At 41.6% G+C, this 26,118-nt stretch overlaps 1 protein-coding gene across 6 annotated transcripts in view; it reads left to right on the forward strand.

Annotated features, from left to right (window-relative positions):
- Positions 1 to 26,118, forward strand: part of ERC1 (ELKS/RAB6-interacting/CAST family member 1) — a 388,985-nt gene that overhangs the window by 292,450 nt on the left and 70,417 nt on the right. For all 6 annotated transcript variants that reach the window (XM_082635263.1, XM_082635267.1, XM_082635268.1 and 3 more), the window contains exon 16: positions 9,131 to 9,275. In XM_082635263.1, coding sequence (XP_082491389.1) covers positions 9,131 to 9,275 — 145 coding nt within the window. The remainder of the gene's footprint in view (positions 1 to 9,130; positions 9,276 to 26,118) is intronic.

Consider the following 26,118-nt stretch of genomic DNA (forward strand, 5'->3'; position numbering starts at 1 on the left):
CAGTTTTACACTTATTCCCTTGGCGCTGTCATTGCTACAAATATGTTTGTAATCCTTTTCTTGGCAGTTGCTTCCAGAGCTGCTTCACGAGGTGTCCCTGAAAATAAATATATTTTTATCCTCACTGTGGTCCTAAAAACATATCATCTTGACTGGTTGTCTAACTTCAGTGCCCAGACTTGATGTCAGAACTTAAATTCAGTTTAATAAAAAGGATGTTTGTCATAATTCCAAATACTTAAATAATGTAATAGATTTTGAAGTCAGTTTTAAAGATAAATTTGGCAGCATTATTGAATAAATGTTTTTATATAACTTCCTAAAATGAATTCTTTGAAGAACTTATCTTTCATTTGAAGTGTAAGTACAGGTATATTTTATGAGGGAAGCAACTGGATGTTTGCTATATTTTAAGGAAACATAGGATAAGAAGAATCATCTTTATATCCTGGTAATATTAAACTTTCAGTAGTCCCAGGGGAGCTGGAATCGAGGACATTTACTTTGGGGCAAGCCGATATAATCATGGAATGTAGTTTATGCCGTATTTATGGTGCCCATGTGCACAGTATGGTGAGCTTGGACAACTGTATACACTTGTAATTGCCACCATAGTCGAGCTATAATCCACTTCCAAAAGCTCTCATGGGCCTTTCTAGTTATTCTGCAGCCCTGCCCCCGGTCCCGGGCAGCCACTGATCTGCTTTCTATCTCTCTGTGGACTAGATTACAATTTTTATATTTAAACAAATGGAAAAGATATAGGCTCTTGGGGTTTTTTTCCTAACACATGGAATACAGTCATCAAGTTTTTACCCGTCTGAGAAGCAGGCAGAAGCTTTACAGCAGAAGTATCAATATCACAGTAAAACTCCATTTTCCAAACTTGTCATAACCTGTGGTGGGTTGGATATATCAAAATGCTCATTTTTCAGAAAAAGTGAGGAGAAAAGCTGAATACAGCTTTTCTGCACAAAATTTTGTTCAATCAGCCTCCTTTACTGAGCTGTAACTACCAGCAATTTCTGCCTTTATGTTAATTTTGATTCTTTTCAAGCACTTCTGAAATACAGAAGTTCGACAATACCGGGATAACTTCTCTACCCATTCTCTTGCCAGTGTGTCTCTTTCCCCTGTTTCAGGAGGTGGAGCAGGATCGTGTGCAGAGGGCTGGCCCCTTGCTGTGAGAAGGTCACATGAGGCAGGACCCCAGCTCTGCTGCTGGATCAAATGCCCTCAGATAGTCTATGTTTGGTGACGTTTAAAAGTTTCTTTCCATCATCAAAACATATATCCAATACTGATTGTGTGTTTCATATTCTTTGAATAGTATAGCGATTTATCACAGTCCTCCTGTGACTCTGGAATCCAGAGTCAGACAGCAGCATTCTATTCTTAGTTCTTTAAAAACTTTTTTTGTAATGTAAGAATTCTGCTCATGATACATCTCTAGCAGGAGCCTCCTGACCCTTCTGCTTCCAGAATCATTTCATCTCTCCTCTTTGCCTCTAAGTCAGTCTCTCTAAGACCTTCCTTTACTTTTCTGGAACTTTTGATGCTTCTATATTATATTCAAAATCAGATCATTCCTTATTCAGCATTTTGAGTACCCTCTGTCTGCCGGGTTCAGGTTAGAACCCTCAGGGGTGTCACAGTCGGTGTTTACTCCTTCTTGCCCTTCCAGACCATCCGTGCCCCGAACCAAAGCCACCTTTTCAGCATCCCCCTCCCTCTGTCCTTTCGCTATAGAAACCCTCTAATCCAGTCATGCCGTGTGTCCTCACACGACCTGTGCTTTTATACACATCACTTTCTCTGTCTTTCTTATTATCTCTGTCAAAATAAGGCCCACTGACTTCCCATGTCCTCGGCCCCAGGTGATTTTCTTTTTCTGCTGTATCACTTACTTCAGCACATATGGCCTATACGATTTATTGGCACTTAGCATTGTTGTTTCATCTCATTCACTGTGCTGAAATCTTACAGTTAAAAGGGGGACAGACTTACCACTCAAAGCAAAATCATTTATACAATACCTCTGATAACCTCCTTACACACCTAGTCAGGAGAAGCCCTGTCATTTTTTAGGCTTCCCAGTTCTACTTATTAACAGGAGATAATACGTTAGATGATCACTTTATAAAGTGAAATCTGTATCTTTGTGACTGTCCTCCCTTTAGTGTCATGTGTGCTTTCTAGAGAGACACAGATTAAAATCCTATTTCTGCCTTTCCTGTTTCTGCTATTCTGATATCAGTCATGCTCTGTGGGTAAATCTTTTTGGATTAATATGCCCTTGTATAACCCCATCCTGTCACCTTCCTTTGGATCCCTCTACTTTTAATTGCCTCTTAAATCATGGCCTCCAGAATTGAACCTACTTCTCCAGTTGTCCTCTGTCTAGTTAGAGAAAAGCAAAACTCTTCTTTTAATGAAATGTGAATTGGCCAGAGCTAGTGGTCTCTTTCTAGTCTTGGTTTTTTTCATATTTTCAAATTTTGATATCCCCTAGTCTAACCCTCTGCTCAGTTGCTTTCCATGCTGCTGGACTGAAAAAAAAAAAAAGTCTTAAAAATACAGTGGGGCTTCCCTCGTGGCGCAGTGGTTGAGAATCTGCCTGCTAATGTAGGGGACACGGGTTCGAGCCCTGGTCTGGGAAGATCCCACATGCCGTGGAGCAACTGGGCCCGTGAGCCACAACTGCTGAGCCTGCGCGTCTGGAGCCTGTGCTCTGCAACAAGAGAGGCCGCGATAGTTAGAGGCCCGCGCACCGTGATGAAGAGTGGCCCCCACTTGCCGCAACTAGAGAAAGCCCTCGCACAGAAATGAAGACCCAGCACAGCCAAAAATAAATAAATAAATAAATAAATAAATAAGCCAAGCGTTTGAAGCCCTTTAAAAAAATACAGTGAAGCCCAGCTTCAGAATAAGTGAAAACACTGGAGCAGTTGGGAACCACTACAGCAGATGGGAATGGAGTCAGAGCTGGAGGAGCTGTTGGTTCAGGGTGCATGTATGAAGTGTCTGTCGGTGCCAGGAGCCACTCTTGGCACTTGGGACACATAGCACAATAGACAGACACCCTGCCTTCGTGGAGCTTGTATTCCAGCTGTTTCTGAGCAAAGACTTTAGGCAAAAAAAAAAAAAAAGAAAGACTGGCAGATAATATCAGAGTGTAGAGTAACTGCAGCCAAAAGAAAAGAAGAGAAAAAAGTGTAAATGGTTTAGGCACATGCAATGCAGAAAACTAACAGTATGTGCAAGCTTTTGGTGTTCACAGTCGTGAACCAGGACTCTAGGAGGAAAATAATACATTTTAAAAATTAAAGATAGGAGCATTCACAGTAGCCAAAAGGTGGAAGCGACCCACATGTCCATCGACTGATGAATGGACAAAGTGTGATGGCTGCGTACAGTGGCGTATTATTCAGCTTTGAAGAAAAGGGAGATTCTGACACATGCTGCCACAGGGATGAACCCTGAGGACTTTATGTTAAGTGACGTAAGCCAGTCACAAAAGGACGAATACTGTGTGGCTGCCTTTACGTGAGGCTCTAGAGTATCCTGATTCATAGAGACAAGTAAAGGGTGGTTTGCCAGGGACTTTGGGAAGGAGGATGGGGATCGTTTAATACATAGTTTAAGTTGTGCAAGACAGAGTTCTGGAGCTGGTTGCACAGCAGTGTGAACGTCCTTCACACTGCTGCACTGAACCCTTAAACACGGTTACGATGGTAAATGTTATGTGTATTTTTTTTTTATCTGTGAAAACCTTTTCATTGCTAGTTGTCACAAAATAGTTCTGTCATTGTGACTGGTAAGGGGGTCCTTTTTTAGAGTAATCAAAATGAAAACAAACATTTTTTACAGATGTTTAAACCCTGGAAAATCTGTTTCAGGTCCCTGTGGACCCACAGACCCCTGGCAGGGAATCCTAGCTGCAGCCTCTGATCAGCCGGCTTGGGAAACAGCATTTGGAGCCTTGTGCCACTGGCCAGCATGGCCCTTGTGGTCAAGCTCTTGGCTCAGGGAGAATGGATGGTGCTTAAGCAGATGGGACCTGGGCTGTACCCTGGCCACTGGGAGCCCAGGGAGCACTTTGCAGCAAGGCAGCGGGCAGCAGAGGCCTGGCACCACTCGCTTTCCCCGTCCTGGGGGCACACCCACCCCACCCCCTCTTCAGGTGACAGCCTCCTGTCCCTGGTCTTGGTTAAAAAACGGTTAAGATGGTAAATTTTATGTGTATTTTACCACAATTAAAAAGAAAAAAAGTTTAAAAATTAGCAAGGCAACAAATTGAAAGACCAATAAACTCAACATTAAAAGAAAACTTTAAAGACATGAGCCATAAGCATAGTATAGTTGGGGAAGCAGACCCATGTAGAAGAATTGAAGGACCTTCACAGAGCAGATGCCTATTAAGCTAAACTGTGAAAGTGCTGGAAGGGAATGCTGAACAGAGAGAAGTTAGCAGCCGGTGAGGAGAAAGCTCAGGCCTTTCAGGTAGAGCGTGTAGCATAAAACTAAGTGAAAACAAGTCATGTCTCAGTGACACACAGTCCTTGGAAGACAGTGAGGAAGAAGTAGATAGAAAATTTTAGCTGTATTAGGCCCAAGTGTTTAATACATTAAGAAACCTGATGAAAGTGATGCTGGAAGCAGGACCGTGAGAACAGCAGTGAGGTCAGAGAAGGCGTTTTAAGAATCATGCAGGCCCGTGATAAAAGGATGGTGGGGACCATGATAGTGAACATGCAGGTACAAAGTGGTGGGTTCATTAAAAACTATTAGAAAGGAAGAATCAACAGAACTTGCATATTGGTTCTGGGGAACAAAGAGGAAATCAGATTTTTTCAGTGTTCTCAGGCTGTGGGCCTAGAAGTGTGGTGATTCAGTTAACGTTGAATGGGAGATACGTTATGATGGATGGAAAACCTGACTCGTGTAGACATTTTATATTAAAGATAATGCTGAGTATCTGAGTAAAGGCTCCCTAGAGAGGACATAAGGAGATGTTCAGGGACCAGATTTGGAAGTTCAGGTATTTCATCCAGGCTCACCCGCTGAGCTTTCGTAAGGTTGCGTATCTGCCACACTCTCTGAGGCCTCCGTGAGGGAGGCTGGAGGACCTCCTCGCCAAGGGAAACGAAGGGGTGAAAGAGATTTCACCCCGGATAGTTAACCGATTAAATTACAAGTAAAGGAGGCATCAGTAAGAGAATCTGGATTTCAGATTCATCTTAAAATTGGAGTAAACTGTGCCTACATGTCTTTGACAGTAATACGTCCAAAGCTACTGATCTCACTGTTGCTTTCATCTGCTCTCTTTCCTCGTGTTTTCTGGATTACGAAACTTATGAAACACGATTATTTAATCATTCCGTTTGGAATACCCAGTTGGAGGAAGAGGGAAAAATAAACTGTTATAATATCCCTTCATTCATACTCCTTTTCTGTCTTGTATTTCTGTTAAACACACGCTTACCTAGGACTCACTCTTAAATTGCTAACCACTGTCATTTACTAGCAAGAGAGCACTCGTGTGTTGTCCTTAAGGATTCAGGAGTTACCAGCAGGATTTTGAGCTCCGCTTGCCTTGGGTATTTGCCTCTTGTTTCTGAAATTTGCTGGAAGGGGGAGGGGGACAGAGAAGGTGGTCTTACCATTTCTTGAAGCTCAAATGCCACAGCAGAACTTTTAGCGACATCTTGATTCTATTAGAATTTGCAGGTCAAAGGGCAGGTTCAACTGTTATGGTAGTTTACAGCACCAGAGATGGTGTGACTAGACTAATGACTTAAAGTTGGATTTCTGTTACTACCTACTCATTATGCAAGTCAGGGGGCCTGTTAGTCATGCAGTAGGGAATTACTAATCACTTTGAAAGGTTCTGTGTCCACATTTTCAATTTTTTTTATTTTTTATTTTTTTATTTTTACTTTTTGCTTTATAACAAATAATTTTTTTTATTTTTAACTGAGGAAAAGCCACTAACAGAACAAGGAGAGTGATTTGGCAGGAAGAGCATTTTAGTTCTTCTTTTGTCTGGGCTTGTGGCCTATATATGTTCCCTTTTGTGCTTCATGTGCTTGTGTTACTCCCTATGGGCTTATGGGAAACGAAGTCAGGAAGTGTTCCACCAGCAAGTGTTCCTTTTCTGTGGAGAGCCTTGGATTAGTAAAGTTTTTGAAGTTGATTATTAATCCCCAGCAAGGTTCATTTTCTTTGAAATAGCCATATTAGTGTTAGAATAGCTGACTTTCAGCTCTCAAGTAATTGACTCTGATTAGAAAGGAATTATTTCAGGTATTTTTATTTCCTTCTTCACAGTTTTCTGTATCTTTCCATTTTTCACCAATGAATGAACATTACTTTGTTATCAGAAAATACCTTTTTTTTTCAAAGAAGCAGTTATATTAAGAATAGGTGGCTACTAAAATAAAATCCTTTTTGCTATTTGCTTTTTTTCACTCTAAATTCCATTCCCTCTGGTTCTTTTTTTTTTTTTTTTTTTTTTTTTTTTTTTTTTGGCGGTACGCGGGCCTCTCACTGCTGTGGCCTCTCCCGTTGCGGACCGCGGCATGTGGGATCTTCCTGGACCGGGGCACGAACCCGCGTCCCCTGCATTGGCAGGCGGACTCTCAACCACTGCGCCACCAGGGAAGCCCTCCATTCCCTCTAAAAAGCAGGGTATTCTTAAAATTTTTTAGTTCAGACACTTGAATGTTCTTTGTAAAACTTAACCACATAAGCTCAACTACAAATATGGTCTTTACTATCACATGTATTGAGGGAGCAAGAGTTTTTCTTATTCCCAAAAAATTAGATGGCTGTTACTATTTATTAGCTTTATTTTTGTTCCTGTCCTCCAAATTGTTTTCAAGAAGTTGTTCTTCCCGTGGTGTCGGAAAGAACAAATTTACCAAAATTATAGGCAAAACAGTACAATCTCTGTCCCCTTCCAAAAACAAGAGAAAAACCTGAAAGCTAATAAACCCACAAAAGATACTAACATTACCCAGAGTTTACATGATCATATGTGCAATATGTAATCAAAACATTTCATTCTCTTGACTGTGAATTGCCCTTTATAGGCACATACACATGTAGAAGTCAATATCAAGAGTATAGTTTTAAAATGGAAAGGACAGTGTTATGTTAATCTGCTAGGGAATTTATAGAGGGTGAGAACCTTGGGTATGGGAGAGAAATTTTGATTCTGTGCAGTTCATAGTATATTATCAGTGCTCAATAAAAAGTAAATAGCATCAATGACATAATAAAATTTCTATTTGAATCATATAGAAAAAGAAAAAAAGACTTCAAAATATATATCTTATTAAAAAAGGCACCATTCCAATGGCTCAGACTCCAGTGCCACATCCTTTATTTTAAAATTTAGAATATGAATTGGCACCTGTTATATCATATTGCATTTGGGGAATGTGACATTTTACCCCAGAGATTAACTGTACCACACTAGCTGGCCAAGCATATCATTTATAAAAGAATTTGGAATTCAGTCAAGATGTTTCAATAGTATAGGATACTTTTTACCATTTCATATTATGATGCTTCTTTCCTTAAGTACGGAATGGAACTCAGATCCTATCGCCTTGTATCTTGCATTCGGCAGAAGTTCTCATGACTTGGTCTAACTGGACAGAGTAATTTATCTTTCATTTGTCTTCTGTTATTTGCCTGCTGCTAAATGTGTCGTTCTGACTATTGATGCACAGAAATGCAGCCCCCTTATTGAGAAGGCACATTTCTCGTTCCAGCTTGTCAGTCTCCGGGCTCCCCAAAAGGGAACAGATGACAGCAATTAACAGGAAACCGCAGAGTGAGACCATCTTGAACTCCTTCACCTTTAAGCTCATTTCACCACTTAACATATTTTTTTCAAGTGGTCAGTGGATATATTTAGACTGTCGTTATCCCTTTGGTGTTGACTTCATGGGATAAGCCATCTGCTATTTCTTAGACTCATATAGAGTGAGGACAGTGGAAAGTTATACCGAGGTCAATGAATCTTCCCTTCCAACAGCAAAGACTAGTTAAACAAATCTTCATTTCCATGGTGTAAACTGATCTGCGTCTTCCATTTGTTAGCACTGCTCGTTCAGAGTTCCCCAGACCTACCCATCTGAGTTTGGACTATCCTTGTCAGAATGTGCGAAAGATAGTCTTCCAGTTTGTGGCTAAACTAAAACTCTTCCATATGACTGCTGTTGAAGCGTAATTAACTTAACAAGAGACAGAAGCAAGGTTAAACTTGGGCACTGCATTCTCAGATCCAGCATTTCCTCAGGTCAAAAGCTCAGGCCACTTTTATAGTTCCTGTAAATCAAATCTGTCTTCTTCCAGATGACGTATTACATAAAAGATGAGCTATAGAGGAATGCATTTGGACTATGAGACTAATTGTTCACCAACTTCATTCTGATTGTTTTGTAAATTTCTCAGTTCAACGCCCCTCCCCTAAAATCCCACCTTCTTTTCCTTCTGGGTATAAACCCAAAAATAGTTGTTAGGTAAACCACAAGGAATCAGTGAAGTTTAAATTGTTGTTTCAAAATGTGCAGATCATTGCCAAGGAAAGCCTTGACTGGAAATGTATTTGCATTGATGAGATAAAAAGATTCATAGATGTTCAGAGTGCCCCAGCAACAGCTGGCTGATTTCCTGAATCCTATTTACTAATGTTTACAGTTTGTTATACATTCTGTACATAAAAATGTTTTCCGTTTTGCTGGTGCCTCGTTTGCCTGGAAACCACAGAATACTTATCAAAAGAATGAGTCAAATGGGTAAAATGTATAGATGACAGGATAATTCTTACTTTAAAAAAAAAGTCATTAACTTCGTTTACTTTCCAAGTTTAACTACAACTAGATCTAGGAACTCTTCATTAAGATGTCAGTGTAACGACCTGATAAAGACATTTAGAGTCAAGAAGCCCTGAATGGGATTCCTGCCCGGACCATTTGCTTCAAGTGTGAACTTGGGCAGCTGCATACACTCTCTAAGCCTTAGTTTCGTCACCCATAAAATGGGGGTAATGGTAATAGTAACTTGAGGATTGCTGTGAGGACTAGATGGAAATCTGGATGTTTTCTTTCTTTTGCAGGCAGGAAGCCCTTCTGGCCGCCATCAGTGAGAAAGATGCCAATATAGCTCTTTTGGAGCTTTCATCCTCGAAGAAAAAGACCCAGGAAGAAGTGGCTGCCCTGAAGCGGGAGAAGGACCGGCTCGTGCAGCAGCTCAAGCAGCAGGTATGACTAGCGGGGCTGAGGGGAGGCTGCCCGCGTCCGTGCCAGCTCATGCACTCAGGTCTCCCATCTCGGGCCAGATGTCTCAGCTTTACCTAATTGATCTTCACCAGCAGAGACTTCAGCCTTCAAATCTCTGCTTTGTCTAGGAAGCACAGAGCATTCTTGGTCAGAGGACTGCTTTAGAAGGGGTTTTTTTGCATGTCTCTTGGGGTCAGGCCGCAGGGGTCGTCCACAGCACTGACAACTGCGTGGTCCTTGGCAAGTGCTGTTGGGGTCCTCAGTGGTGCCTCCAGGGGCAGAGGCCACATGTAAGGGCAGGCAGCAGTGGTGTGGGGCTGGTGGTGGTGTGCACATGCCACCAGCGGGTGAAAAGTCTTATCCCTTACGTCCAGTCAGATTCCCGCTACAGAAGGCGCTAAGGATATTTTCATTTAAGTGATTTCTATTCAAGGCTGGGTAAGCTCTGATGGTAAGAGCAAAGTTTTGCCCTTTTCTTTTCCACCCAAAACCTTCCCCAAATTTAATGCTTCATACTTACATGAGGCCTTTCATCTGTGAAAATAAAAGCTAGAAATTTCCTCATTGATGATGGTTGCACAGCAATATAAATGTACTTAATGGACAGAACTGCACACTTAAAAACGGTTAAAATGGTAAATTTTATGTTGTGTATACTTTACCACAGTTTTAAAACTGGGGCAAATCTTTTTCCCCTTTGAAGATAAGGAGAAAGCTGAATTTCAAAGTCTGAGTCCTCTTCATCTTTAATGCTGTTCCTGCCATTCCTGTTGTACATGAGTGTCCACCTCCTGCCTTCCGGGTCATCCCCTTCATCCTCCGCCACTTGTTCTGTACATTTGGGCTGCCCACATTTGCCCTTCTGCCTGAAGTAATCAGAGGAGGAAAGTTTTCAAGTGAAGGAATTTCTTTTTTTCTACTTTAGAGGATCAGTCATCAATTGATAACATCATTTTTCATTTATTTATTTTTGGCTGTGTTGGGTCTTTGTTGCTGTGCGCAGGCTTTCTCTAGTTGTGGCGAGCGGGGGCTACTCTTCGTTGCGGTGCGGTGGCTTCTCTTGTTGCAGAGCACGAGCTCTAGGTGTGAGGGCTCAATAGTTGTGGTGCATGAACTTAGTTGCTCCACGGCATGTGGGATCCTCCCGGACCAGGGATGGAACCCATGTCCCCTGCATTGGCAAGCGGATTCTTAACCACTGCGCCACCAGGGAAGTCCTAGCATCATATTTAATGTTCAAATAAACAAGAATCACTATTTACACAATAAAGATATTTTCTCTATTTTAAAGACTAATAAAACTGCTTATAAATAGACTTTATGTGGCTGACTTTGCTGAGAAAACACCAGAAGATGTTCCCTACTGCAAGATAGAGAGATGACCAGCAAAAAACAACCCAGTGCTCATTTGCAAGTGAAAGAAAACTTTTACCCACTTAAGCTCTGGTACCCCTGGACGATCATCCCTTTAAGAGATGGAATTCACTATGAACTTTCAGCCTCTCCTGGGTGCCAGTGACACAAGGGAAAGTAAAACAAAGGTGCTCTGGGGGCCTCCCTTTATTGCAAGTTCAACCACTTTATCCATCATTTGTGGGAATTCTGCCACATAATCATTTTCAGGTCACCTAGCTTGACAAAAAAAAAAGAGAGAGAGAGAGAGAGATAGACTTCTTTCATATTACAGAAGAAAACTGAGCAAAAAAATTTATCAGCAGTTTGTCACCCCGGCTCACATTGCTCAATCTGTCTCATGTTAAGAGCTGTAACTAATTCTAATTGGTCCTTATTTCATATTTTCTGAACAAATGATCAGTTTCCGTTTTGTTCAATAGGAGAACTAGGAATGGATAAGGCTAGCTCAGCTGACTGAGGAGGCTGGAGGGGTCGTAAACGATGCATCTGTGCTTGTGTAGTGGGTGCAGAAACCTCGGGGGGGCTGCCCTGGGTCTGTGCTTCGTTCTCCCCGCTAGGAAGTGGATGCTGTCTCCTGTTCCATTAGGGAGCAGTTAGTGAGGATCAGTCAGTGTCTTCAGAGAGGACCAAGGTCTTGAGACGAGCAGTGTGTCCGTGCAGAGCTGCGCCATGAGCTGAGGTCTCCTGGTGCATGTTCGGTGGAAACGGGTCTGTCACTGGGGAAGTGAGCTGATTGTCAGACAGACATGCCGTCCCCTGCTCACCTGGCCGAGCCTGCTCACAGGGTCTCTGGTCTTCGGTTTCACTGTCCCAGGCCAAACATCGCCCTTCTGGCCCTGCAGTCTTTTCCCAGCAGTCCCCGCTCTCCTTCCTTGCGTGACCCCCGGGTGGTCCTGGCGGCAGTGGGGGGATCCTGTCCTCTTCAGACAAGCATTTTCACAGACTTCCTTAGTTTTCTGTTGTGTTTTGTGTATTTTACTTCTTTAGCCTCATAAGACCGCTTAATTTCCCTAATCCCTAAGTCCTTAATGGAAAAGGGGGGACTTCACTGTTGCCCCAAGTATTTTCAGTAGGTCCAGTATGAAAAAATATCTGAATTAAGTGAATCTTGCTTTCAGAAATTGTCTTTTACTAAGTTCTGCCTGCTCTCCTGTTACCAGTTGGTTAGTCTCCAGGGAGCTGCCTGTGACACACAGGGTACCTGCATGATACTTCTCCCCTGACTTGTTGCTTCATCAGGTAGAACTAAGGGTTCTGACAGCCGCTGAGCAGGCCCAGGACACCGGCCCAAGCTGGTCGTTCTCACTCAGGGTCCCCATGAGTTTACAGTCAGGCTCTTGGCCAGACCTGCAGTTACCTGACACTTGGCTGGGGCAACAGGGCTCACTTCTGGGGTCACTCACATGGCCCCGGGCTCTGTACCTTTTAGGCTTCTCCATAGGGTTACTTAGGACATGGGGCTGGCTTCCCCTAAGCACATGATCCAGGGGAGGGGAAGAGAGCAGCCAAGATGGAAGCCACGATGTCCCTATAACCTGTCTCGGAAGGGGCACACCATCACTTCCCCCTGTCCTGTTGCACGTGCACCAGCCGCCTACAACGTGGGGGGACCAGTGCAGGCGGCCTGGAAGGCTGGCTGCTACGAGAAGTGAGTGAACAAGCAAACAGTGGTGTCCTCCTGTGGTGAGACACTGCTCAGGTGTAGAGGAGTACGTGCTATGTGATTCCATGTGTGTGTTCAGCTCTAGAAAAGACCACTTCACTCTCTGACCTCAGAAGGCAGATGAGGCATCAGAGCAAACCTCGCTTCATCCTCTCTTGCCTGCCTCCGCCCCCAAGAGGGGCCTGCAGCAGGAGGGTACAAGTCCTGTCCTCTTCATGCCTTTCTCCCTCTTCCTTTGGTGTTGGGGTCCTCTGATGCCATTGCAGCCCTTTGGTGCTGCTTCTCTGGCCAACGTTGACCCCCGAGGGGTGATCAGTGCCCAGAAGACGCACACCTGGCTGCTCCTTGCTGGGCTGAAGAGTGAGAGCGTGTCGGCTGCCACGTGCTCCTCTGTCCGTCCTGCCCTCTGTCTCTAGGTGTCCTCTCTCCTCCTCAGATAAGCACAAGGCAAACCAACAAGTCTGATGCCTGAGTAGGTACCAAACAAAGGAAGGAGAAGCCTATTTCCTTTTCTTCTACTCAAACCCTGTCTTCAAGATTGAAGACTCTAGGATTTAGGGCTGAATTCTCTTTGAGCCTCTCTCACTGAGCACAGGGGCCCCCCTTGTGCATGACTGTCTGCTCCCCATAACGTCAAGACTCCTTCTACCAGGCTTAGCGTCACCGCACACCAGTCTCAACCCAGAAAAGGCATGCGCTGTGAGGGGCTGGCCTGGTGGACAGGGGTGCCTTTTCTGCCCCCCCACCCCCTTTGTGGGCTTTCTAGAACGTGACCTGCTGAGCTCGCCTTTGTCCCCGGCGTTGGGCCTGGGCCACCAGTTCTGGAACAGCTGGGAAGACCCATTCATCGTAGTATTAAAACTAGTTTAAAAGTGACATTTAACTTTGGAGAGAGAATAACAAAACGATTTTACGTTCTATGAAAAGAGAACAGCAATAGGGCAAAGCTACAGAGAGCTCCTGAGTTGTCAGTGAACAAAGGAAAAAATAAACAGCAAGTGTTGAGGTAGCGGGAGTGCTGCAGAGGCTGCTCGTGGGGGGCAGAGCCAGAGGCATCCGGCCGCCTCGCCAAGCGCCTGTGTTCTTGGGGATGAGGCCAGCATCCGCGCATCCGCTCAGCACGCTCCCGCAATGCCAGGTGCTGGGACGCAGCAGGCATCCCTCAGAGGACACACGGGCGTCTGGCGCCGCCGGAGGACCCCTTCCCTGTGTGTCGTGCTGGCCTGCCTGCTCTGTCCTGTACTTGCCGTGTCCACGAGCCAGCCCCTCAGCCATCTGTGTGACGTTATTCCCTGAAGGTGACTGGTACGTGGTGATCAGAGAGAGTGAAAACCTTCTGCTTAGAATATCCAATATCCAGAAGTTGACAGAGTAGACGATTACAGTTCAATCCTTATTTCATGATTCAACAGCCCGTATTGACTTGGTCAGATAAACGTGCTCATCTCGTTTTAATTATCCTATCTCCCTTCAGTTCTAGATTCTTACATATTAAGTATTCAATATACATACTTCTTCCTCTAAACCACTACAAACATTAGGATCAGCTACATGTTTTCTGCCGCTGGTATCCAGATTTATTTGAGAGGAACTGGATGCAAAGCATTTTCCGTTCACTGCCCTCACCTCTGCAATTGCCCTCTACTTCCTCAGCTTAATCTCTGCTTTAATCTTCACTTCAAGACTCATCTTTGTAGTTTGGAATTTCCTAGCCATGGAATTGGTTTTTTTCCTTACATTAGCAAAGCCATTCTTTGCTTCTCTTCATTCACACTCTCGTCCTCCTTTGGGCAGAAGCTAAAATGCAAGAGGGAGGAGGAAAGAAGCAGCAGCATTGTTCACTTGCTGTCCTGCGAGTTGTTGCTTATTTACTCTGAGCCACAGTGTCCTCTTCAAACGTAGGAATCCCCACCGGTAACTGTTGCTCCAGCTCCAGACCTCAGCTCCAGCTCCAACTCTGTTGATAAACTAAGTGTATCATCTGGAGCAGTAATAGCCCCATCAACTAATACACAGCACTTCACAACCTACAGAGTACTATTCAGTACTCTGCTGCCTTATAGCCCCGAGCCTGAGGGCTGTGTGGGCCAGGCAGATGCCATAACTCAAGAGGGGAGGGACACATGTAAGACAAGAGGAGAGACCATGATGAACTGGGGGCCACGTACTTTGTCCAGAGAGGCTGCCGCTTTTAATTCCAGCTCGTTGTGACCGTGCAAGACGAGAGCCCTGTGTTATCCAGTCATCCATACCGCCCCCCCACACAGAGAATCCATATATATAAATCTCTCTTTTAAAATTGAGGTGTAATTGACATACAGCATTATGTTAGTTTTAGGTGTGCAACCTAATGATGTGATATGTGTGTATATTGTGAAACGATCACCACAGTGAGTTCAGTTTACATCCATCACCACACAGTTACATTTTTTTTTTCTTGTGATGAAAACTTTTAAGATCTTGACTCTCAGTAACCTTCAAATGTACAGCACAGTGTTGTTCACTCTCGTCACCATGCTGTGCATCACACTCCAGGACTTAATCTTATAACTGGAAGTTTGTACTTTTTGACCCCCTTCACTTACAAATCTCTTGATATCTAAGTGTTGGCCACTAATTTATTCTTTCTTTTTTTTAATGAATCAAGTCACAAGCTTCCTAACTTACCTCTCTGGTCTTATCTTCCTCATCTATAATATTAGATGGATAGATAAAATTAATTTTGAGGTCTAAAGTTCTGTATTTTCCAATTTTTGACAACTCAATATATTTACCTATAGCTATATTACCTGCTAATTGCTGACATTGGGAACAGTTTTAAAAGAAGGAATTGTAAAGCATAAGAAAACACATATGTAAGGGTTGTTTAAATCTGTCTATAGGAATTTCCTTATTTTATGAAAGTAGTAAGTATTGCATTTTAAAGTTAAAAAAAAAATCCTGGTTACTCACTATCCCCTTGAAACCTTTTTTGTATCCTACAAAGAAATAGATCATATTTTGATGAGTTCTGCTTGCTTGGAGTTAAGTGAAGTCCAGAGGTTGGGAGATGTGGGGAAATCTGGAATCCTCCCAACCTCCTTTCTTCCATCTCTTCCATCTTTTTTGTCATCAATTCCAGATGTAGAAAAATTCTTCACAAAACTTTGATAAGACTCTTCCCTTCTTTTCTAGCGTCAAATCTAGCTTGCCCTTCCTATTGTCAGACCGCTGCCTTTTATGATGCCACAGGGAATTTATAAACCTTCTGAGTCTCCTGATCCCTCTTGAATTGTCTCAATGCAAATAAATCAACCTAGATTTCCTGCCCCAGTGCACGTGCCCCTCCTATTCCTTCTCCCGTCAGGTGGCATGATTTATAACTGTTTCCTGTGCTCCCTGACCTTGGTCTGAGGATCTCATTAAACATGAGTAAAAGGAAGGCTGGTGTAGGGTGGTTCCCCTTTCCCCCACTAAACCTCTCTTGGCAGGGATCGGTTCAGACCAATGTACTCCACAGAATCTATGCCTACTGCCCCTTTCGGTCCCTGTTGAACTAATGTGGATACTTAGAAAAATTGAATATGGAATTAAATGATATTTGTACTCAAGGATGAGAGGCGTGATATAAAACTATAACATTACCTGTTACAGAATGCCCTTCCCGTGGACAATGTACACGACCAAATTAAATCACCCGTACTATCTGGCTTTCTTGAAAACATTATTCACAAATAAGAATATCTAAAATTTATTGAGCTAACTCTTGTTTTGAGTGCTTCACATGAATTAACTCACATACTCTTCACAACAACCCTGTGAAGTACAGTTATCCTTATTGTACAGAGGAGATGCTAAGAGAGAGACAGTTATTTGCCCAAAGTCACACAGCTAGTAAGCGATGGAGCTGGGATTTAGAACAAATCATGTCACTCCATTGCCAACACTGCTGATCACTACACTGAAATGTGTTGCCATCATCGTGGGCTTTTGGTTAGAGATTTCAGTAACCTTTAGCTGTATTATTAATGACCCAGTAATTCTCTCTTGTGATAAATAGTACTTTAATAAGCTCTTTTCTAAATTACAGTGAAAATAAATTACCATAATGGACTGTGCTCAGTTTAAAAAGTCAGAAGCTTGACAGGCCAAAATCTATTCCCCATCTTATGTCAACAGATACCTTCTCATTTTCAACAATTATCTTAGAAATTGTTGACTGAATTAATGAGAGTTAGAGAGTTCTGACTGAGAACTCAGAGGGCATCTGAAATCAGAGAGACCGATTTTTAAGCAGCCAAGTTTGAAAACCTGTGTGGTCGTAATCCTAAATTACCATCACCAATGATTCTGGTATGAAAATACTGTTACTGTCATATATGTACATGGGCAGATATATGGAAATCTGGCCCCAAAATATTACACATCATTTATTAAGATATCTTTTGAACAGCAGAATTTAAGAATCAGTACATTTGCATTCTTAAGAAGAGCAAATAGAGATTGAAAAGCTGTTAAAAGCTCCTAGAGGGCTTCCCTGGTGGCGCAGTGGTTGAGAGTCCGCCTGCCAATGCAGGGGAAACGGGTTCGTGCCCCGGTCTGGGAGGATCCCACATGCCGCAGAGCGGCTGGGCCCGTGAGCCATGGCCGCTGGGCCTGTGCGTCCGGAGCCTATGCTCCGCAACGGGAGAGGCCACAACAGTGAGAGGCCCACATACCGCAACAAAAAAAAAAAAAAAAAAAGCTCCTAGAAAACAGTGACTGCCAAAGAATGAACATCTATTATACCTGAGGTTCAAGAGCTTTTCCCCCTGTATTTCAAAGATTTTATACAGTGTAAGAGTTTAATTAACTAAATAAATTGATGAGCTTTAGTACTAAAACAGGATTTGTGGTAGCTGTTTTTCAAGGTAGAGAATGCTTAAAATAAAGTTTGTGATATTGCCAGTCATGTTCCTCAATATGGCATTCTGAATTGGGTATGATGTTTTTCCCGGACTTGTATGAAATTGCAGCCTAATAGTAGTCAACTCTAAAATTAGGTGGTCTCTGAAAATAGTTTTGAACATGCACCTTTCAGGCCTCCCTAGCACTTTAATGAGCCAGTTCACCAGAAATATCCAAAGAGATTGAACTATGTTTAAATATATATGTGCTCTTTGCAAATGTATCCACCTTGCAGGCCTGAAACCAATACCTAGCTGTATATTAAGACTCACATTAAACACGTGTAAGAGCCTGGTTGACTTCTTCATCGGCTCTCAGTCACTGGCCCGGATCCAGAGAAAGGACGCACTGTGTGCTATCCCTCTAGTCAGCTCTGTCCCAGTCTCTGCTAAATGGAAGACTCGTAAGATCAAGTGATCTCTGCAACAGTTTTCCTCACGGTTGCCTCCCTATCTACCTTATTGTTTAGAAAAGATAACCAGGCAGAGCTATATGCTACAGGAAAGCAGTTTTCAAGGCTGGTTCTAACTCAGCTGATTGCCATCTTTAACTGTATTTAGACATTCACTGTTTATAACAGTATTTCCTAATCCTGGATTATCTACCTGAATGGTAATGATATTACTAGCCACTGGCTTACAACTGTTCTTGTGGCCATGCAATAACTATTTCTCTTACTATATAATGTTAAAATAGCTAAATTATATCTTTTAATACTCTGAGACTAAAATACGTCTCTCACTTTTATGTCAGCTGGTAGGAGCAGCCATAACTTAACATCTTCTTTTCATTACCATAATGTTTTAACTGTAGAGAATGACAAAACATGAGCTAAATGGAAATAACTCTCTCTGTCCAGAGATAATTTCCTCTATTGCTGAAATCTTCTTGTTATACAACCTTTTAAAAAAATCTTTTTTATTGAAATATACACATAGAAAAGTACACATCTAAGTGTACATGTCAGTAAATGTTCACAAGGAAACACTCTCATGTAGCCAGCGTACACATCCAAGAAGCAGATCATTACCAGCACCCCAAAACCAAGCCCTCATGCTCCCTTTCAGGCCCTATACCCTGCTCAGTCCTGCAAGTGACTGCTTGCCTGAATTCTGATAGGATTGATTAGTTTTACCTTAAAATCAAGACTTTAAAGTTAAGATTTTGTGTCAGCGGAGCTGCTGGGGGCCCAGAGGCAGAGGCCAGTGAAGCCACCACGTGGCCAGAGGGCACAGCCTTGAGCCACAGAGGCCTTGTTCACAGGCCTTGAAGCCTAATGGAATGTGTTCTGCTGGATTTCAAAATTGCTTGGAACTGACAACCCCTTTACTCCTTCCAACTTCTCCCTTTTGGAATGAAGATGTCAAGAAAATGATGTGTGGATAAATGGAAATATCAATAAAGAGACAGAAAACCTAAAAAGAAACTAAAAAGAAATTCTGGAGCTGAAAAGTTCATTAACTGAAATGAAATATTCACTTAGAGGGATTCAGAGGCAGATTTGAGCAGGCAGAAGAAAGAATCGGTGCACATGAGGATAGGATAAGGGAAATTATCAAGGCTGAGGAACAGAAAGAAAAATGATTTAAGAAAAGTGAACAGAGTCTAGGGACCTATGGGACAGCAACTACGCATCATGGGAATCCCAGAAGAAGAGAGAGGGAAAGGGGCGGGGAGAATATCTGAAGAAGTAATGGTGAAAACTTCCCAAATTTGCTGAAAGACATAAATGTAAACATGCATGAATCTCAACAAACTCTGAGTAAGATGAATTCAAAGTGAGACACATTATAATCAAACTTTCAAAAGATGAAGAGAGAATCATCACATACAAGGGATCCTCAATAGGATTTTCAGCAGATTTCTTACCGGAATCTTTGGAGGCCAGAAGACTCTTTTGGGGAGGCTGATATATTCAAAGAGCTAAAAGAAAAAACCAAGAATCCTATATCCAGTAAAACTCTCCTTAAAAAATGAGGGAGAAATTAAGACAGTCTGAGTTAAACAAAAGCTTCAGGAGATCACGACCACTAGATCTGCCCTGCAAGAAATGCTCACAGGAGTCCTGCAGGGTGAAATGAAAGGACACTAGACAGTAGCATGAAGCTGCATGGAGAAATAAAGATCTCAATAAAGGTAAATACATGGGCAGTTATAAAAGCTAGTATTATTGTAACAATGGTTTGTAACTGTAGTTTTTGTTTTATGCATCATTTAAGAGACTAATAGATTTAAGGGAAAAAAATTATGTGTAAAAGCTCATATTACTGTAACTTTGGTATGTAACTCCACGTCTTGTTTCCTACATAATTTAGGAGACTGGTGCATTAAGAAGAATTACTTTTATGTTTTGGGTTACACGTTGTATAAACATGTAGTTTTGTGACATCAACAGCTAGAAAGGGTGGGGACAGAGCTGTAAACGAGCAGAGTTCTTATATGTTTTTGAAGTTAAGCTGGTGTAAATTCAGATTAGACAGTTATAACTTTAGGACGTTAGATATAATCCCCACGGTAGCCACAAAGAAAATAGATAGAGAATATACACAAAAGGAAGTAAGAAAGGAATCTAAACATTTTGCTACAAAAAAAAAATCAACTAAATACAAGAGGAGGCAGTAATGCAGGAAGTGAGGAACCAAAAAACTATAGGGCATGTAGAAAATAAATAGCACAATGGCAGAAGTAAGCCCTTCCTTATGAGTAACTACTTTAAATTGGTTAAACTCTCCAATCAAAAGACAGAGATTGACAGATTGGATAAAAACAGATAAACCAACTACATGCTGTCATCGGGAGGCCCACTTGATGTCCAAAGACACAAAAAAGTTTAAAAATGAAAGGATGGAAAAAGATACTCCATGCAAATAGTGACCATAAGAGAGCATAAGTGGCTCTACTAATATAAGAAAACAGACTTTAAATTGAAAGAGTTTACAAAAGACAAAGAAGGATGTTATATATTAATGAAAGGTTCAATACAGCAGGACAGTGAAACAGATATAAACATTTACACACCAATGGACAGACCATCAAAATATATGAAGCAAAACCTGACATAAGTGAAGGAACAAGTAGACAGTTCTACAGTAATAGTTGGGAGACTTCAGTACCCCATTCACAGTAATGGATAGAACAACCAGACAGAACATAAGTAAGGAAATAACACATTAAAAAAAACACAGTAGGGCTTCCCTGGTGGCGCAGTGGTTGAGAGTCCGCCTGCATATGCAGGGGACACGGGTTCGTGCCCTGGTTCGGGAAGATCCCACATGCCGCGGAGCGGCTAGGCCCGTGAGCCATGGCCGCTGAGCCTGCGCGTCCGGAGCCTGTGCTCCGCAATGGGAGAGGCCACAACAGTGAGAGGCCCGCGTACCGCAAAAAAAAACAAACACAGTAAACCAACTAGACATTACAGACATATACAAAACACTCTACCCAGCAGTAACAGCAGACAGGCATACCTCATTTTATTGCACTCCATTTTATTGTGCTTCACAGATACCATGTTTTGTTGTTGTTGGGGTTTTTTGGTTTGTTTTTTTGTTTGTTTGTTTTACAAATTGAAGGTTTGTGATGACCTTGCATCAAGCAAGTCTGTAGGTGACACTTTTCTGACACCATTTGCTCACTTTGTGTCTCTATGTCACATTTTGGTAATTCTCACAATATTTCAGACTTTTCCATTATTATCATATTTGTTACAGTGATCTGTGATCAGTGATCTTTGATTTTACTACTACAACTCACTGAAGGCTCAGATGATAGCAGTTTTTAGCAATTTTTTTAATTAAAGTCTGTAATTTTTTATTACACATTTAACAGGCTACAGTATAGTGTAAACATAACTTTTTATGATCCTTCACAAATAAAAAGGATTATAAGAGAGTACTGTGAACAATTGTAAGCCAAAAAATGGGATAACCTAGATGAGACAGACAAATTCCTAGAAGCAAAAAAACTACCGAGACTAAATCATGAAGAAATAGAAAATCTGAGTTAGACCTAGTAAGAAGATTGAGTCAGTAATCAAAAATCTCCCAACAAGGAAAAGCCCTAGACCTGATGACTTCATTCCTGAATTCTTTAAAGAAGAACATTTAAAGAAGAACTAATACCTGTCCTCCTCAGATGTTTCCCAAAAATTGAAGGCAAAGGAATACTTCCTAATTCATTCTGTAAGGCCAGCATTACCCTGAAAACAAAGCCAGGCAGAGAGACTACAGAAAAACAAAACTACAAACCAGTATCCTTCATGAACATTGTTGCAGAAATCCTCAGCAAAATACTAGCATACAGAATTCAACAGCATATTAAAACATCATATATCATGACTAAGAGGGATTTGTTCCCAGAATGCAAGGCTGGTTCAACATACAAAAATTAATCAATGTAGGGCCTCCCTGGTGGCGCAGTGGTTGAGAGTCCGCCTGCCGATGCAGGGGATACGGGTTCGTGCCCCGGTCTGGGAGGATCCCATATACCGCGGAGTGGCTGGGCCCGTGAGCCATGGCCGCTGGGCCTGCGCGTCCGGAGCCTGTGCTCCGCAACGGGAGAGGCCACAACAGTGAGAGGCCCGCATACCGCAAAAAAAAAAAAAAAAAAAAAAAAAAAATTAATCAATGTAATAAACCACATCTGCAGAATAAAGGGGAAAAAATCACATGATCATCTTAATTGGTTTGACAAAGTTCAACCAATTTTATGTTCACCCTTTTATGATAAAAACACTCAATTACCTCCACATAATAAAATCCATATATGAAAATCCCACAGCAAACATCATTTTCAATAGTGAAAGACTGAAATGAAACCTTTTCCTCTGAGATCAGGAACAAGGCAAGAGTACCTGCTTTCACCACTTCTTTGCCTTTTTTTTTTTTTTTTTAAGATTTTTTTTTTTATGTGGACCATTTTTAAAGTCTTCATTGAATTTGTTACAATATTGCTTCTTCTTCAAGGTTTGGTTTTTTCGCCACAAGGCATATGGGATCTTAGCTCCCCAACCAGGGATCGAAACCGCACCCCCTGCATTGGAAGGCAAAGTCTCAACCACTGGACTGCCAGGGAAGTCCCTCACCATTTCTTTTCAACATAGTACTGGAAGTTCTATCCAGAGCAGTTAGGCAAAAATAAATAAATAAAAGAACTCCAGTTTGGAAAGGAAGAAGCAGAATTATCTCTGTTTGCAGGTGGTATGAGCTTATATGTAGAAAACCGTAAGGATTTCTCACAGAAAAAAAAAGCTGTTAGAACTAGTAAATGAATTCAGCAAAGTAGGATGCAAAGAGTCAACATACAGGACTTCCCTGGTGGTCCAGTGGTTAAGGATCTGTCTTGCAGTGCAGGGGATGCTGGTTCAATCCCTGGTTGGGGAATTAAGATCCCACAAGCAATGAGGCAAGTAAGCCCACACACTGCAGCTACTGAGCTCGCATGCCACAACTAGAGAGCCTGCATGCCACAACTACAGAACCCACGTACTCTGAAGCCTGCACTCCACAACAACAGAGCCCACACACTTTGGAGCCTGCATGCTGCAACTACTGAGCCCACACGCCCTGGAGCCTACGTGCCACAACTAGAGAGCCTGCGTGCCGCAACTGATGAGCCCACACGCCACAATTAGAGAGAAGCCAGCCCACCGCAACGAAGAGCCCATGTGCCACAATGAAAGATCCCACATGCCACAGCTAAGACCCAATGCAGCCAATAAATAAATAAATAAAATAGAATAATAGTAATCTTCAAAACAAAATTTTTTAAGTCAACATATAAAAATTTGTTTGCATTTTTATACACGAACAATGAACAACCTGAGAAAGAAATTACAAAAGCAATTTCACACACAATAGCATTAAAAAGATTAAAATACTGAGGAATTAACTTAACCAAGGAGGTGATAGACTTGTACAATGAAAAATACAAAACATTGCTGAAAGAATTTAAAGAAGACATAAATTAATGGAAGCATATTCCTGGTTCATGGTTTTGGAAGACTTAAAATTGTTAAAATATCACTACTACCCAAAGCAATCTACAGATTCATGCAGTCACATATAAATTCCAGAGATGCTTTTTTTCAGAAATAGAAAACCCATCCTAATATCTATATGGAATCAAACTCAGGGGACCCTGAATAAGCCAGAACAATCTTGAAAAAAAACAAAACTGGAGAACTCACAGTTCCTGATTTCAAAACTTACTACAAATCTAAAAGCATCAAAACAATGTGCTATTAGTCTAAAGACAGATGTATAGACCAGTGGAATAGAGAGCCCAGAAATAAACCCTTACATACATGGTCAGATGATTTTTGACAAGGGTGCCAGTACCATTCAATGGGAAAAGGACAGTCAGTTCAACAAATGGTGCTGGGAAAACTGGATATCCACATGCTAAAGAATAAATTTGGACCCTTACCTAACACCATATACAAAAATTAAATCCAGCTGAATCAAGGACCAGAGCATGAGACCTAAAACAATAAAATTTTTAGAAGAAAGCAGTATAAAAACTTCATGACATTGGATTTGGCAGTGATTTCTTGGATGTGATACTAAAGGCACTGGTCACAAAAGAAATATGCAATTTGGACTTCTGAAAATTTAAAAATTTTGTATATCAAGAAGACACAACAGAATAAAAAGGAAACCAGCAGATGGGAGAAAACATTTGCAAATCATATATCTGGTAAGGGATTAATATGCAGAATATATAGAGAACTTTTAAAACCTAACAAACAAACAAAAAAAACAAACAGCCCAATTCAAAAATAGGCAAAGGACTTGCATAGACATTTCTCCAAAGACATACAAATGGCCAATAAGAATGTGAAAATATGCTCGACATCACTAATCTTAGGGAAATGCAAATCAAACTATAATGAGATACCATGTCACACCCATTAGGACAGCTGTTATCAAAACAGAAAACAAGTGTTAGCTAAGATGCAGAGAAATTGGAATCCTTGTGCAGTATTAGAATATAAGATGGTATGGTTGCTGTGGAAAACAGTATGGCAGTTCCTCAAAAAATTTAAAATGGAATTACCATATGATCCAGCAATTCCACTTCTGGGTATTTATCCGAAGAATTGAAGGCAGGATCTTGACAAGATATTTGTACACTTATATTCAGAACAGCATTATTCACAATAGCTAAGATGTGGAAGCAACCATAGTGTCCATCAGTCAAGGAATATGGATAAGCAAACTGTGGTATATACATACAAGGCAACATTATTCAGACTTTAAAAATTTGCAAAATGCTACAACATGGATGAAACTTGAGGATGTTATGCTCAGTGAAAATAGCCAGTCACAAAAAATCAAATACTGTATGAGTCCACATGTGCGAGGTACTTAGAGTAATCGAAATTGTAAAGACAATGGAATGGTAGCTGCCAGGGGTAGGGCAGGGGAGAATAGAGAGTTATCGTCTGAAGGGTATAGAGTTTCAGTTTTATGGGATAAGGGGCTGTGGGGATGGATGATGGTGATGGCTGCACAACAGTGTGAATGTATTTAATACCACCGAACTGTATACCTAAGGTGGTTAAAACAGCAGATTTTATATATGTTTTACCACAATAAAAAAAAAAAGAGGAAAAATTAATTAAAAATTTTAAGATAGAGGACAGCTGAGATGGAGGGTAGTGCGTAGTCTAGGCGCATCATTGTGGTTTAATGCATCTCAGTCCTGCAGGGTCCACTGCGGGTCTCTGCGTGCAGCAGTTCAGTAATCCAGGCCTGCTTCAGTTTTTGTAGCTAATCTCTCAGTGTGAGGCCTCCTCAGTCACTGCAGCAGAGGAAGGGAGAGCTGGCGGGTTGGGTGCTGCTGCTTCTGCACTTGGGCCCTGAGGTCACTCCCACCCACACACCACTGGCCAGCGTGGAATGTCTGAGGCATGTAAGTGGAGGTGGCTTTGCTAATTGGGACCAATGGTCCAGAGGAAAGGCCATATTTGGAATGTGAGGTGTCTGTGTATCCACCTAGGTGGAAATAATCAAGAAGGCAGTTAGACTGCAGATAGAGGTGAGAGCTAGAAATACTGATTTCTGGAGTCATCAAAATAGAAGTACCAGTACCATAAAAGTACCATCAAAAATGTATTTGCTTACTCAAGAGAGAATATAGGCGTTATGTTTACTTTTTACTGTTTTCTGACACTTGCATGAAAATATTAACACATGCCATTCTTTTAATCCTTACATAATATAACTCAGCAAACAGATACCCTCTGTACACCACCACCCTATTGTTTAGAGTTCAGAATCGGCTTTATTGGATAAGAACTGCTGGAAGTTTTTTATAAGGTTTCAGGGCTTTTAAGATCTTTTTTCCATGATTTGCATGTGTTGAGAATGCTTTAAGCATTTATGGCACAGTGCATCACAGGTAATTGTGATATTATGTACCCCACAGGCTTTTTGCTGTTTTGACATTTTAAATTAAAGGTATGTTCCTGGAAACAAGGAGGATGGGAGTTAAACATTCTACAGCCGTATTTTGAAGACGTAAGATAAATGTAGGGTAAAAGAATTCCTTACCGAAAACAGTTCAGTCTAAATACTATCGATTTCAGGTTACTTTCTCTATTTTCCTTAAAGAACCTAAAGTTTTCAATCTTTCTGCATTTAATCCCTTAGCAAAAATATCTAGTACCTTTTCTTTTTTTAACTCTTGGTTAGGTTAACCTATTCACTTTAAGTGCCACAGTTATTTCATGAACTAGTCTTTCATATAGTTGGGTAATAAATTGTACTTCACATCTTGATATAATTAGAACTGATCCTTAGCCAGTAAATTTCTGTGTAT

This window comes from Mesoplodon mirus, assembly GCF_964341445.2.
Source record: "Mesoplodon mirus genome assembly, chromosome: 11".
NCBI lineage: Eukaryota > Metazoa > Chordata > Mammalia > Artiodactyla > Ziphiidae > Mesoplodon > Mesoplodon mirus.